The sequence below is a fragment of the Hemibagrus wyckioides genome, linkage group LG03 (assembly GCF_019097595.1).
Source record: "Hemibagrus wyckioides isolate EC202008001 linkage group LG03, SWU_Hwy_1.0, whole genome shotgun sequence".
NCBI lineage: Eukaryota > Metazoa > Chordata > Actinopteri > Siluriformes > Bagridae > Hemibagrus > Hemibagrus wyckioides.
In genome coordinates this window covers 1,287,646-1,302,181 of record NC_080712.1, presented here as the reverse complement: position 1 = coordinate 1,302,181, position 14,536 = coordinate 1,287,646, and the positions used below count along the sequence as shown (strand labels likewise).

General features: G+C 37.5%; 1 protein-coding gene across 3 annotated transcripts in view; it reads left to right on the top strand.

The window, feature by feature from the left end:
* Positions 1 to 67: 67 nt before the first annotated feature.
* pdcd4a (programmed cell death 4a) overlaps positions 68 to 14,536 on the top strand; it is a 39,713-nt gene continuing 25,244 nt past the window's right edge. For 2 of the 3 annotated variants that reach the window (XM_058386635.1, XM_058386634.1), the window contains exons 1-4: positions 71 to 451; positions 8,735 to 9,031; positions 9,300 to 9,397; positions 9,470 to 9,583. In XM_058386635.1, the coding sequence (XP_058242618.1) occupies positions 406 to 451; positions 8,735 to 9,031; positions 9,300 to 9,397; positions 9,470 to 9,583 (555 nt within the window). In that variant the 5' untranslated portion in view covers positions 71 to 405. Of the gene's footprint in view, positions 452 to 8,734; positions 9,032 to 9,299; positions 9,398 to 9,469; positions 9,584 to 14,536 lie in introns of all 3 variants that reach the window. The other variant, XM_058386636.1, reaches the window with a different exon arrangement.

Genomic DNA, 14,536 nt, shown 5'->3' with positions numbered 1-14,536 from the left:
GGAGAAACGGATCACTTGAGCTTTAAACTCTTGCTGAAATCTGATTGGCTGAAACCCACACCGCCCTCTAGGATGTTCACGTGATTTGATAGTCGCGCTATAAACAGTGTTTACTTCTCCTCAGAGATCTGTACATTCAGCAGATCTTATTAAAGCCTCTAAATAGAAAGTATAATCCGAGATTAATCATAAACTCATTACAACTATCTTAGTCAGTTTTGTGCTGCTTTAACTGGGGGTTTGTTTAGTTTTTTGTTTGTTTGTTTGTTTTTTGACAAAATGAGCAGTAGCACTGCATTTCAATGTTGAGAGGTGTATTTCGTTTTATTACAGAGAGTTCAGCAAGCGGCGTTTCTCAACAACTCTTTGTTAGTGTGAATAAACGGGCTTTAAGTCAGCAGTTCAATGGCGGCGGAGGTGGAGGCGTGGAACTGCGCAGCTCAGCGCGACGGTAAGCGCCTTTACACACACACACACACACACACAGAGTCCTTTACATCGTGTTTATCCGTCTCCAGCCTTCCATGACTGAGTAAAACCTGTACCCTGGACCAGTGTGTTTATCCAGCACTGGTTAATGACTGGACTCGCTTGCTTCCCTACTCCGCCATGTGCTCCGTATTTGTAAAGCTAACACGGGCTAATGTTGGCTAATATTAATGTTATTTTGGCAAGGCTGTACCACAGAAAGTACAATGTGGGAAAAAATATAGATGTAGATTTCTAATAATTACGGATAAGTATATGTGAAATTACACGTAAAAGTGTGTTTCATTTAGCCCTTTCCTGTTAGCTCTCTGCTAAACACGACAGCTGAAGTACACTGGGCATGCGCACTTGCGCTGTAACGTATGACGTAGTATAAAGCACGCGCAGCTTCATAAATTATATTACTTTCAAAATAGATCGATATTATTACTCTGAAAGAATATATAGCTTTCAAGGGAGAGATAAAAACAACTTAATGATGACGATGATAATAATTAAAAACACAAATATCTCGACATAGACACATGCAGATGGCGAACATTTCAACCGTGTATTACAATTACATTTTAAGGCTTTGAAAATATTTAAAATATTAATATTTTGAATTTAATAGCTTTTGGATTTGTCAGTTTTTTCACTATTATTGCAAACCCACAACAAACATCAATGTCTGTCTTTTTTCAAGTTTTATTTTGTTGGCTAAATTAAGTGAATAATTTTGAAAAACACAGAAATTTGTTATAAGTGCGTAATCCAGTTTAAATTATTAAAGTTAGTGTTCCAAATGAATTTGTATTGATTAATAATTGATATTTAATCATTGATATCGAATGATAATTTGTATGAATATTGTATTGCAACAGTATACCTTGTATGGGTATTGAAACGTTTTTCTTTATTTTTGGTCAGTTAAATTATTTCCATTAACCACAATATCAAATTTAAAGCCTGATTTAAAGGAATCTTCTCCTGCAACAATCTAACACAACCTGATGATATTGCTTAACAGACACTGCAAAATTCTATTGAAGACAATGGGATATTACATTTTAAAGAAATTATGAACAAGTACAGTAGTGCCCAGTTTTGCGTCGTTTCAACATACATTGATTCTGACTTTACGAAAAATTAAATCCAATTTACGGTGCTTTACACAACCTTGCGTTGGTCCCTCCGTCACATAGTAACAATGAAAAATGGCTAATAAAACCAAACTAAACAAAATTCTTTTTAGAAAATAAGAAAATACATATTCATTCATGTGTCAATATAGGCAACATGTACAGCACTTTATAGGGTCATGTCTGACTTACTGCGAATATCGACTTACGCCGCGTCTCTTGGAACCAATTAAAGTCAAAGTCAAAGAAGCTTTATTGTCACTTCAACCATATATAGCTGATGCAGTACACAGTGAAGGGAAACAACGTTCCTCCTGGACCAGAGGTGCTACACAGAACACAAAGTACAGTGACGCAGACAAACATAGAACTAAACATAGAGATAAAGACTAAACTATACTTAAGGTGCAATAAAAAAAAACTAGACATACAACAGAAGTGCACAGGATGACAAGACAAGACAGTGCAGATAAACAACATGTAGACCGACTCTGTGCAAAAGAACAGTGTAAACAGTGAGTGTAAATATTAATGTGACGCATGTAAACAGGATCAATGTAACATGTAATGTAAAGTGACATATGTGTGCAAACAGGACAATTTGTGTGTGTGTGTGTGTCCAGCACAGTATAGCTCTCTGTTGAAAGCAGTCATCAGTTTTTGTGTGTCCGTGTCCAGCACAGTTCAGTTTCTCTGTTGAGATCAGATCTTGGTTGTGTGCGCGTGTGTGTGCGCGTGTGTGTGCGCGTGTGTGTGCGCGTGTGTGTGCGCGTGTGTGCGTGTGTGCGCGCGCGTGTGTGTGCTCAACTCAGTTCAGTTCTCTGTTGAGATACTGTACCTGATTGCCTGAGGGAAGAAGCTGTTCAACAGTCTGGTTGTACGGGTCCGAATGCTTCGGTACCTCTTTCTGGATGGCAGAAGGGTGAAGAGTGTGTGTGAGGGGTGTGTGGGGTGTGTAAGAGTGTGTGTGAGGGGTGTGTGGGGTGTGTAAGAGTGGGTGTGAGGGGTGTGTGGGGTGTGTAAGAGTGTGTGTGAGGGGTGTGTGGGGTGTGTAAGAGTGTGTGTGAGGGGTGTGTGGGGTGTGTGGGATCATTCACAATGCTGTTGGCTTTGCGGATGCAGCGTGTAGAGTAAATGTCCATAATTGAGGGAAGAGAGACTCCGATGATCTTCTCAGCTGTCCTCACTATCCGCTGAAGGGTCTGGGTGATTCTCACGAAACCATTGAAACACCACAGCGCTAATGATTTTAAATATAAAAAGTGTAATTTAGTGATATAAAAAAGCATCAGAATAAAGACAGTACTGTTCTCTACCTTGCACAATGTGGAATTTCGACATGAGAATGAATGAATTATTTTTCTATTTTACTGCATTTTCTGCTGAAATTCTCATTCCCGCAACGCGTCCCTCTGTGTCTGAATGTGTGTTATGATTTAATTTAAACAAATTAACATAAAAAATAAAAAAAATAAATAAATAAATGGATGTTCTACTAGATTATTCTAGATGACAATTTTTTTTACTGAATATTCATGTATAATAATAATGAAAAAAAGTAGGAAAATGATGTGTCCATGCCTGATGTTCTCATCCTCCACAACACTTTTTGAGGACTGTTTAAACACACATACAGAATGGAAATAAAGTTTGATTATGAGTGATGGAGCACATGGGACAGTTACTTCAAGATGGTGACCAGGTAAGATCATCTCTTCATATCTCTCCAGTTAAATGTTAAATATTCTATTGTCAGAATGTTAACATGGCATTTTCATTATCATTACCCAAACAGGAAGTTTTCTACATTTCGAAAATTTTTAGATTTGCAATTTTTTTATGAAAATGTACTTTATTAAGGTCTTATTATATGCATTGAGAAAAAATTAGTAATGCCGTCATGGCTTCTCTATTGTTAGCGAAACATCCTGAGGCACGTCCTCCTCCGCAACACCATTCTCATACACCACAACCATTTAAGGCCAGTTGTGGTAAAGAGAACTTTAAATATCTCTTATGAATTTAATATTAATTTCAAATTTCCTAAATGTTGATATTTTGCTTTATGATTTGTTTCATTCTATCAATCAGCAAATGTGAAAAAAAAAGCTTTAGCAAAGGTCAGGGTGACAAAGTTCAGGGAAAAATTCTACAGAAACCCAGAACTGCTGGAGGAGGAGGGAGGTTAGTTTAGGTTTGGAGATGTTACAGCAGGGGTAATTAGCAAAAAACACCCTACAGTGTTAGGAAAAACACACACACACACACACACACACACACACACACACACACACACACACACACAACCCTTTAGCCACTACTATAACAGGACTTTGGCGCTGGATTGAGTGTACTGGTCATACCTTAAGCTCTACCCCACCCCACAACTTCAGGCCCAGTATAGCACACCCACACACACACACACACACACACACACACACACACACACACACACACACACCCACACCCACACCCACACACACACACACACACACAGAGTAAGCATCAAGTCTATACTATATGATGATGTATACATAAAATGTTTTTCCCCCATGTTATGAGACTAATTTAATGTAATGCTTTCTTTCTGCTTCCAGGAATCAAAAACGAAAACAAACTGGTAAAATAAAGAAATCAGCTGACTAAAAAGCAACAGGAAAAGAAAAAAAGACAGTGGTCAGTTATTTTTTAATGCCATGTTTTTTAGGTAAACGTTGAAATGTTGTCCTGTTTATTCCTGTTTTAATGTTTTTCTTAATTTTTTTTTATTCTTGGCTTTTGTATTTTTGAAGCACTGGACAATAAAACTGTTTTGAACTTGAATGCATGATTGTGTAAATATTATCTGTTTCTGCATTATCTCACACTAGTACACAAGTCTCAGTATAAATCTCACACTAGTACACAAGTCTCAGTATAAATCTCACACTAGTACACAAGTCTCAGTATAAATCTCACACTAGTACACAAGTCTCAGTATAAATCTCAGACTAGTGTACTTATCATTACCAAAACTCATGTTTATTAGATGTTAATTTAATTAATAGAAATATAGTACTTTGATTTTAAATGCATGTGCAGAATCTTAAAATGATGTTCTGTCAGGTTTCTCACGTCATTTTGAAAAAATGTGAGGTTTCTTCAAAATATAAAAAAAAATGGTTGTAAATTGTGGACGGTGTTGCGGTAATGAGAGAAATCTGTCAATTTAAAAAACTGTTAAATTAAAAATAAATATTATTTCAGAACTTGAAGTAACTGTGCATAACTATTAATAATCCATTTTTAAAACTGTGAAAATGTATTTGTGTTTCTATCAGTGTTGATGTTTTCACAGTGTTGCGGTAATGAGATTTTTAAGGACTTATTTTGGAAATTATGTTCAAAAAGGTGTTAAATGGTAAATAAAAGTTTTAAAATTAATGTTCACAAATACTCCAGACTTTGGTAATGTCTGAAAAAAAAAGTTAATTTAAGCATTTTTGAAATTTTTAAAACCAAGATTTCGTGAGAATCACCTGTCTTGTGATCTGAGACGGTCCAGTTCCCAAACCAGGCAGTGATGCAGCTGCTCAGGACGCTCTCCATGGTCCCTCTGTAGAAGGTGCTCAGGATGGGAGGTGGAAGATGAGTCTTCCTCAGCCTTCGCAGGAAGTAGAGACGCTGCTCGGCTTTTCTGGTGATGGAGCTGGTGTTGAGTGACCAGGTGAGGTCCTCCACCAGGTGAACACCAAGGAATTTGGTGCTCTTGACGATCTCCTCGATGGACCCATCGATGTTCAGTGGAGAATGGTCACTCTGTGCTCTCCTGAAGTCAACAACAATCTCTTTAGTCAGGTCAGGACAGGTTGTTGGCTCTACACCAGGCTGTTAGCTGCTGCACCTCCTCTCTGTATGCTGATTCGTCATTCTTGCTGATGAGACCCACCATGGTCGTGTCATCGGAGAACTTGACGATGTAGGGTGGGGTATGACTGTAATTCTGAATAACTAAGCAATTTACTTCATCAGCTATGAAATAAAAATATAATTTTAATCCAGTTAGCCAAAAAATGGAATTTATTGTGTTTGGAACATCTAATATATTTGTTAATAAAATTTATCCACATATTAAATTTATTTTGATTTTTTGGAATTTTAAAACTTGTTACTGACTAAAGCTGCTGTAACAAAAGAATTTCCCTCATGGGATCTATAAAGTACTTCCGTCCATCTGTCTGTCCATCTGTCTAACAATCTAAAGTATTAATTCCAGTCTTTCGACATATATGAATACCAAAATAATTAACTTTATGTTCAATAGGGATATTTTCTATTTTAGTATATTGAATGTGTGTTTTAAACATTTAGGCCAGAAATGTATATAATATAGATGAAAATGTTTCTGAAAATGTATAAACAACTTAATACTACTTAATCTCCTTTTCATCCTTTAAAAAACAGCTGTATCAGCTAATATTTGGGAACATTTTTATCAAATTTTAATATCTCTGAAGATCTTGAAATATATGAATATCTAACAGCTGCATAACTAATAAAAAAGGAGCTGCAGGATCACGTAGGTTGAGTCCATGAGTTATATGGGTGGTGCCATGGGGAGGTTTGATGGAACTGTTGTTACCATTATATATTGTTCTTATAGCATTTATAAAATATTGAACAAAACCAAAATCTTCCAGTGCTCCCAGTAAGAGATTATGCTTCTTAGTGTCAAAGGCTTCATAAATGTCTATAAAAAGATTGAAGCAATTATCCAGTGTAATCAATAAAATTTAGGATTTAGTGGATGTTACAAGTAACGTTTTCCTTGCATAAACCCAGACTGGAAATTATTTATTATTTTATCTAAGTAAACTGTAATCTTCAAGTAAAATGTGTGAAAATATTTTTGTATCATTATAAGAGTAATATGTCTTCATTTGTTAAGCAATAAACAGTCCTTATTCAGTTTAAGTATTATAGTAATGAGACCAGAAAAAGCAGATATCAGTGGCTGGGTACGTGTGCGTCACTTACCCGGGGAACACGTCAATAATTTGGGAAATAAGTGCTTGTTGAAGTAGTTCAGGAAGAAGTCTTCTAGGTAAGTTCACCACCACCTAGGTGCCAGAATACCTTATACCCTGAGAGATGGTGGGAGCAGTTGAGCAGTGCTAGAAGATCTGAGGGAGCATGGTGTAGTGTGAGGGGTGATGAGATAAGAGGGAGCTGGTCTATTTTTGGCTTCATAGGCAAGCATCTGTGTTTTGAATCTGGTGCCTTCAGCTACTGGCAGCCAGTGGACATGACCTTTCCCCAGTTTTTAAATAAATATGTGATATTGAATGAAATACAGTCGGGCCTCACAACCAGACTGTGTAACAGTTTCTTTCCTCAAGCCATTAGGCTCCTCAACACCCGGGACTGAACTGTTCTACACTCTCACACACACACTCTCACTCAGGACTGAACTGTTCTACTCTCTCTCACACACACACACACACACTCTCACTCAGGACTGAACTGTTCTACTCTCTCTCACACACACACACACACACTCTCACTCAGGACTGAACTGTTCTACACACTCTCACACACACACACACACTCTCACTCAGGACTGAACTGTTCTACACACTCTCACACACACACACACACTCTCACTCAGGACTGAACTGTATACTAACTCTCTGTCTCTCTCACACACAGATACACACACACTCTCTTGACTGTGTGAACACACACACACACAATTTATATTGTTCACTACTTACTGCACTACCTCTACCTGTCATCCGCTGCTATAGTTATATTTATGTTTATTCTATTTGCACTACCTCAACCGCTGCTGTGTATTTTTGCACAATATTTTTGCACAATACTTTTTTTTACATCATTTCACTTTATCTATTTTCTTTTATTTCTTTTCGGCGCTAAGTGTCCCGTGTTCTTTTGTGTTGTCTTTATTGTATTTATTGTCTTTTGCACTGTCTTGTCTATGCTCTGTTTGCACCTAGCTGCACACTGTGCACTTTACGTGGCTGAGACAAACTTCTGTCCTAGCTCTGTGGTGGTGTTTGTTGTTTTGTGTTGAACTTGTTGTTGTATGTTTCTGTAGCACCAGGTCCTGGAGAAACGTTTCATTTCACTATGTACTGCGTCAGCTGTATGTGGTTGAAATGACAATAAAAGCTTCTTGAATCTTGAATCTTGAATCTTGGGTGTGTGTAAGGGAGAGAGTGATAGAAGTGTGAATTTCACATAACTTTCAAGCTGAAGGAGAAAAAGTCCTCCTCCATGTTTTTGTGTACTTGTTTTATTTATTTACTTATTTTTACCTCAGAATTTATTTTCTTGTCAATTCTGCTGGAAGTTTTGTGGGCATCACAAAATGCAAATTAGCTTTGGTGTGCATTTGCCAGTAATTCATGGGTGATTGATGACGTATGTATTCATTTGTATGTTGATAAAAAGCAATGTTTACAAATCTACTGTAAATCTTTACTTTGCCGATGCAAACATGTACAAACCCACTTTACACAAATATTGATGCATGCGACCTATTGTTTGGGAATGGTTTGAAGAACATAAATGAGTTCATAGTGCTCTGTTCTTATTCTGTGTTTAATGGTACTAGAACTTGCCAAGTATGTATTCCTATTGTGAAGATGCACATTGTCATTACTAAACTATTAAGAGTGTAATATCATATTGCAGTGGAGTGACTTTAAGTATTTAGTCACCAGATCGCGTTTTGTGGTGCAAGATGGTGATCCCATTAAAGATGATGACTCAGATTATTGATAAATCTGTACAGGAGCTAAGGTGCTGAAGTGCGTGTATTATGACTGACACATTTTAAATGAGAGGAGCTAATGTACTGTGAGAGCCACAGATTGGGGCAGTATGGTTATATTTTTTTGTATTTAATCTAACTGTTAGCATTTTATTTCTATAGGGCTTTTTGAAATGTACTTTGTCATAAAGCACTTTTACAGAACTCCACATATTAAAATTGGATTTTGTTTGACACCAGATAGATTTAGATTTTATAACAATTATAAATTGTTTCTTTTCTGCAACAGTATACTATAAAGTCAGTGCTATGTGTGTTTAAACTGTGTTGTTTGTAATTGTTTGTACAGGTGTGTTCCCTGTGGGGAAAGAGCTAGATCAAGAGGTGGAGTCAGTGTATGATGAGGAGCTGATTGACAGTGAAGTGAATGGTAACTGGACTCCACAGGAAAAGGCTCTTCACGAGGCTCGGCTCAAAGCGAAGGCAAAACGTCGTCCCAGGAAGTCGTCATCGTCACGTGACTCCACCCGTGATTCTCTGTCAGAGAATGTGGGGGATGTACCTGACCCTCACAGCCCTAAAGGAAGAACACAAACAAATGACAGGAAGTCCCGCATGGGAAAAGGACGAGGGCTGCCCAAAAAAGGTAAGTGACAGAGCTAATGCTAACACACATGCCCAGAATTACTTAACTTTGATCCTGAATTGTGATGCTTTGTGTGTTACATAAATTTCTGATGTCAGAGAACCGTGCAGATGGCCAGTTTCCATAAATATCAGTGGAGATTCTGGGGAAAATTAAAATGTTGAGCAAATGTTGAATTTTAATGTCACATAATGGGTGTGCTTTAATGTAACTTTGTGATATGTTCCTGCATTTCATAGGGTGTGTGTGTGTCTGTGTGAATGTCTAGGTGGAGCGGGGGGAAAGGGTGTGTGGGGAGCTGCTGGATTAGTGTATGAGATGGAGGAACCAGACTGTAAAGATCCAAATTATGATGAATCTTCACAGGTGAGTGGAACATACTCTTGCCTACCACTATTTATCAAGACCTTGCAATTATAATGCTGTGTGTTTGTGTAGGGGGACACGGTATACGCCACAGTGGTTCCTGAGCTGGAGGAAGGAGAGCTAGAGAAGGTTATGAACCCCATCATACAGGAGTACTTTGAACATGGAGACACTAAAGAGGTGGAGGTGAGATTACATGTAGCAAAATTACATGTCGCAGTATGGGTGGAGCCTCTAGAGGACCTGTTTTTCATATATTGCTGACACAGAGTATTGCAGATCTGCTATTGTTGAACTCTGAGAAATCCTCTGTAGAGAGTCGTGTAGTATAGTTGTATTTACTGTGTGTGAGTGTAAGATGGAGGTATCTGTAGCTGAGAAGTTCTGCTTTTGTTTCTGTGGAGGTTCAGTTGCATAGAGACACCAGACGGATAGGAAAATAAGAAGAGTTTAACAGGAGACCTGTGGTATGCACCCCACGTCAGGCATATAGGGCATGTAAAGCAGTCCATGGGTACATGGGGTGTATAATGCAGCGTAGACCTCTTGATCAAGTAGTGTAGGTGTATGGGCCATGCAGAACAGAATTACAGAGTGTGTAGCTTTGGGAGTGTCAGGACTGTGGTGCAGTGTAGGCTTAAGGGGCGATTTTTTTTTTTTTTTAAATAAATATTGCAATTTGCGATTTTGGCAATTGTTTTTGCATTTTTAAACATGCTATATTCTAAATATATTCAGTGCACAAGAAGTGCATAACAAAACATTTCACAACGAAATAACATGGTATTAACAGCTTGATAAACAAAACTGTAATAAACTGTTTTTAAAACAGACAACATAAAATAAATTAAGGTTAACTAACCTAAATTCCATTCATAACAATAAATAAACTTCAAAATAGTTTTTCAGTGCATACATTTCACAATAAAATAACATACTGTACAGTAGTATTAACTGCTTGATAAACAAAATTGTAATAAATTGTGTCTTAAAAACAGACAACATAGTCTCCGGTCATAACAATAAATAAAAACTAACTGAATTCCAAACCAAAAAATAGATTGCTTAAAGGTTTTTTGGAAGAAAAACCAGCATGTCCACCATTTCTGGTTTTATGCATGAACGGTAACGTCACCACATTTCCCCCAATACTAAACACTCTCTCTGAAGGTGAGCTGGTGGCAGGAATACAAAGACACTTTTGTGCAACCCTGCTCATTCTTGAAAAATTTATATGATGGCGTCTCCACCATTTCAGAGGATCTTCCTCACTGTCAATAGATTGAGAAAGCAGGTAGTTGTTTAACTCAGAGGCTATGGCTTCAAGTTGCAGAGCTGCTGGCATGGCTGATGTCGTTTTGAAGAAGCTTCCTAAGGACTTCCTTGCTTTTTCCTGGCCTTAATGTTTGGAGGTTTATCCTCATCAGTGTAGCTGGTTTTGAATCTTGGATCCAAAAATGTTGCTGTATCCATAAGCTCTTAGGTAGTTTCATCCTTATGATGTTTGTTTGTGTAGTTAAGAATTTTTGAATTTATAGTCTTTGTCAGGTCAGTATTTTCATCCTCCACTGCAAGTATCTTTGTGTTCAACAGATGAAGAACTGGTTTCACGTAGGACACACTGATGTAGTTTTCACTGGAAAGGGCATCCGTGAACTCCTGAAGTGGACCCAATGCCTTACTTACAGATTCTAGAACATCTGTGTCTTGCCATTGTGGCACTAGGTGTCATGTTTTACAGTCAGCTGAAAAACAGTGCCCTCTGTTACTCCAAATCCCTGTCTATCATTTGTTGCATTGAGCCCCATCTTGTCGGACATGATGTTATGAGGGCATGTTGGGAAAGCCGTTCTTCCTGGGCTTCAGCTAACATCTTTTTTTCCAACTGTGGGGGAAAAATGTCCCGCTAGCTTTTTGCACAAGCCGTTGGCTCGGGAAATGTGAGGTTCATCCTTGATTGCATTTTCTAAAAAAAAAAAATTTGCAAAACATGATAAAAATGTTATATTGTAAGTATTTCATGTATTTAAATATAAAACTATTGGGTAACACTATACAGTAAGGTGCTATTTGTTAACAATTAGTTAATGCATTAGCTAAAATTAACTAAGAATGAACAATACTAATACAGCATTTGTTAATGTTATTCATGTTAATTTTAGCATTTACTAATACATTATTAAAATCAAACATTGTCATTGTTAACATGAATAACTGTATTGACATGAACTAACATTAACAAGAATTAATAAATGCTGAAAAATTAAATTGTTTATTGTTAGCTTACACTACCAGTCAAAAGTTTGGACACTCCTTCTAATCCCATGGTGTTTCCTGATGTTTATTTCTCTCTACATTGTAAAACAATGCTGAAGGCGGCCGAAATCCACAATAATGTCCTTTGAACAGTTGATATTGAGATATGTCTGCTACTGATGCTCTGTAAAGCCTTCATAACGCCTCTAATCTGAGGCGCTGTTAATTGGTGATTTCTGAGGCTGGTAACTCTAAATGAACTTCTCCTCTGCAGCAGAGGTCAGTTTTGGTCTTGCTTTACTGGGATGGTCTTCATGTGAGCCAGTTTCATCATGGGGCTTGATGGGTTTTGCAAATGCACTTGACAATACTGTTCTTGCAAGAACTATTCCAGAACACCTGACCTTCGTGTCTTAAAATAACAACTGACTGGTTTTTGTTGTCATGACATATGGATTACTGAAGTCCATGTGTGTTATTTCATAGTTTTGAAATCTCCAGGATTGTTCTAGAATGTAGAAAATAAATCCCTAAACAAAAAACATTGAATTAAAAGGTGTGTCCAAACTTTTGACTGGTAGTGTATATTACCTAATGCATTTACTACTGTTAACAAATAACACCTTATTGTAAAGTGTTATCAACTATTGTACAAGTTGAAAATACTATTAGTACAAAACATTATAATACATCTTTATATTAAACATCTTTGCACAATTTGTTTCTTAAGAAAAATTATGCCCTACAAAGTGTCCTAATGTAAAGTATACATTATTTAATGTAAAGTATAATAAACATATACTACAGTCTAACTTACCAATTGCCAAATGTAGTCTGTGTCCGAAGCACTGCACCCGTGTCCGGTTTTTCAAAGTGACAGCCTTCACTATGTTGGATCCATTGTCTGTGGTGATAGACACTTGTTGCTCTAAGTCCCCATGATGCTAAAGCTTCTTTGAAACCTTGAGACATATTTTCTCCAGTGTGATCTTCTTGGAAGAATGCTGTTTGCAAGCATCGACTTTTTATTTCAAAGTTGTTATTAATATAATGGACCGTTAAACTCATATACGGCGCCATCGTTCTGCTGAATATCTATGGTCGTGGAGTAGTATTTTACCTGCTTAAGCTTGTATTCAATGCCCGCCTTACATTTCTCATACATTTCGGGAATAGCAACTCATGTGAAATGAGTGCGAGATGGCAGCTGGTATCTTTGGTCAAGTGTTTGTGTTGGTCTTCAGAAGCCATCTTTACTGATGTGCACAGGCATCATGTCTTTGCATACAGATGTGGAATTAAAAAATGCGCGCTTTTTCCCGCGGCATGCCGCGATTCCGCCCGCTGTGTGCCGCGAGATTGTGCGAGTCGGCGCTTTGGTATTTAAATGCATGTGTTGTACTTCACAGAATTCCCACCAGGTGGCACATGGTACAACTCTGGCCAGAGCACATTATACAGTATAACGCAGTTCTTATATATATATATTTTAATACTTTAATACATATATAGTAATATTTACATTTTAAATGAATATGTATAAATTTACCGTGACTGTGTGAGTGTAAAGCTGCGAAGTATTTTTATGTGCTTTGTAAATACTTAATCGCGCTGGTGTTGTCCTGCCATCTGCGCAGAACTTCTTTTGTTCAACTTTAAAGATGCCTGTGCAAAGATAAAAATTAAAATGGAAAACCTCTTGAGATTAAAGTCATTATAATGCAAAATTTAACTGGTAGTTATTCCAGAAAAAAAGTCAAACTAAATAAAATTGCGACAAAGTAGTAATATTTCACGAATAAAGTTAACACTGAGAATAAAGTAAAAATCACAAGATTCGTAGCAATACGGGTTTAAATTCGTAATATTTTGAGAATGTCATTATTTACATTAACGTGTTTAGAGTGATGAATAATATATTAGGCCTATTTGTGTATAGTGAAATTAATGTATTAATAAAACGACTTAATGCATTAAGCTACGTTGAGAATACGCATAAAAGTGAAACTTTACTCGTAGCATGCGCATCTACAGTTACTCTCATTGGTTGGTGATTATTGTTTCACGTGCAGAGAGCAGCGGAAAAAAGAATGGTTTATTGATCCACCTAAATAAATATGATTAAATGTCAAAGAGACCATCAAACATATTTTAAAATTTTTTTAAATCCACAAGAAAAGTTGATGGTGTGTCTGATCAAAAGAGATCCTGAGAAGATGGAACTGCACACCTTTTTATCAAGATCGTGGGAGACAGAAGCAGAGCGAGTTACACCGGTCAGTAACGGAGGACGCAACCACGTCATCGGTGACAGAAACCTCCACTGATCAGATAAATGACACTGAGCACAGTCCTACTAAACCGCATATGGTAGCAGCATGGACGATGCTAGGCCATTTTTAGGTGGGCTTTAGCCCCCCTAACATTTCTACTCAGCCCTCCTAAAATTCTGTGATTCTCCATCAACTCTACACCAGGGACGATTCCAGGATTTTCATTTAAGGGGGGGCTCAGCCCCCAACGTGGATATAATAGTAAAAAAATAATAATTAATTAATTTAAATAAAGGTTTGCCTAACAGGGTAGGATGGTTAACTTATTGCAGCATTCCACTGTATGGCATAGATGTGTCTAACATTTGAGTACTGAACAAGCCAAATACGAGTCTTCCTGATCACACACACACACACACATACACACACACACACACACACACACTTGTCCTCTGAACCTCGCTCTGTGTCGCGGATCCTCATCTGCAGATTGAAGAATGTGCTGAAAGACGGGGAGGAGCCGAAGAGCCGCCGTGTTCATATGAAATTTAAAGGGGACTGAGGAGATCACCAATTTGTGTACAGTTTATGGAGAATCACATAATTTTTA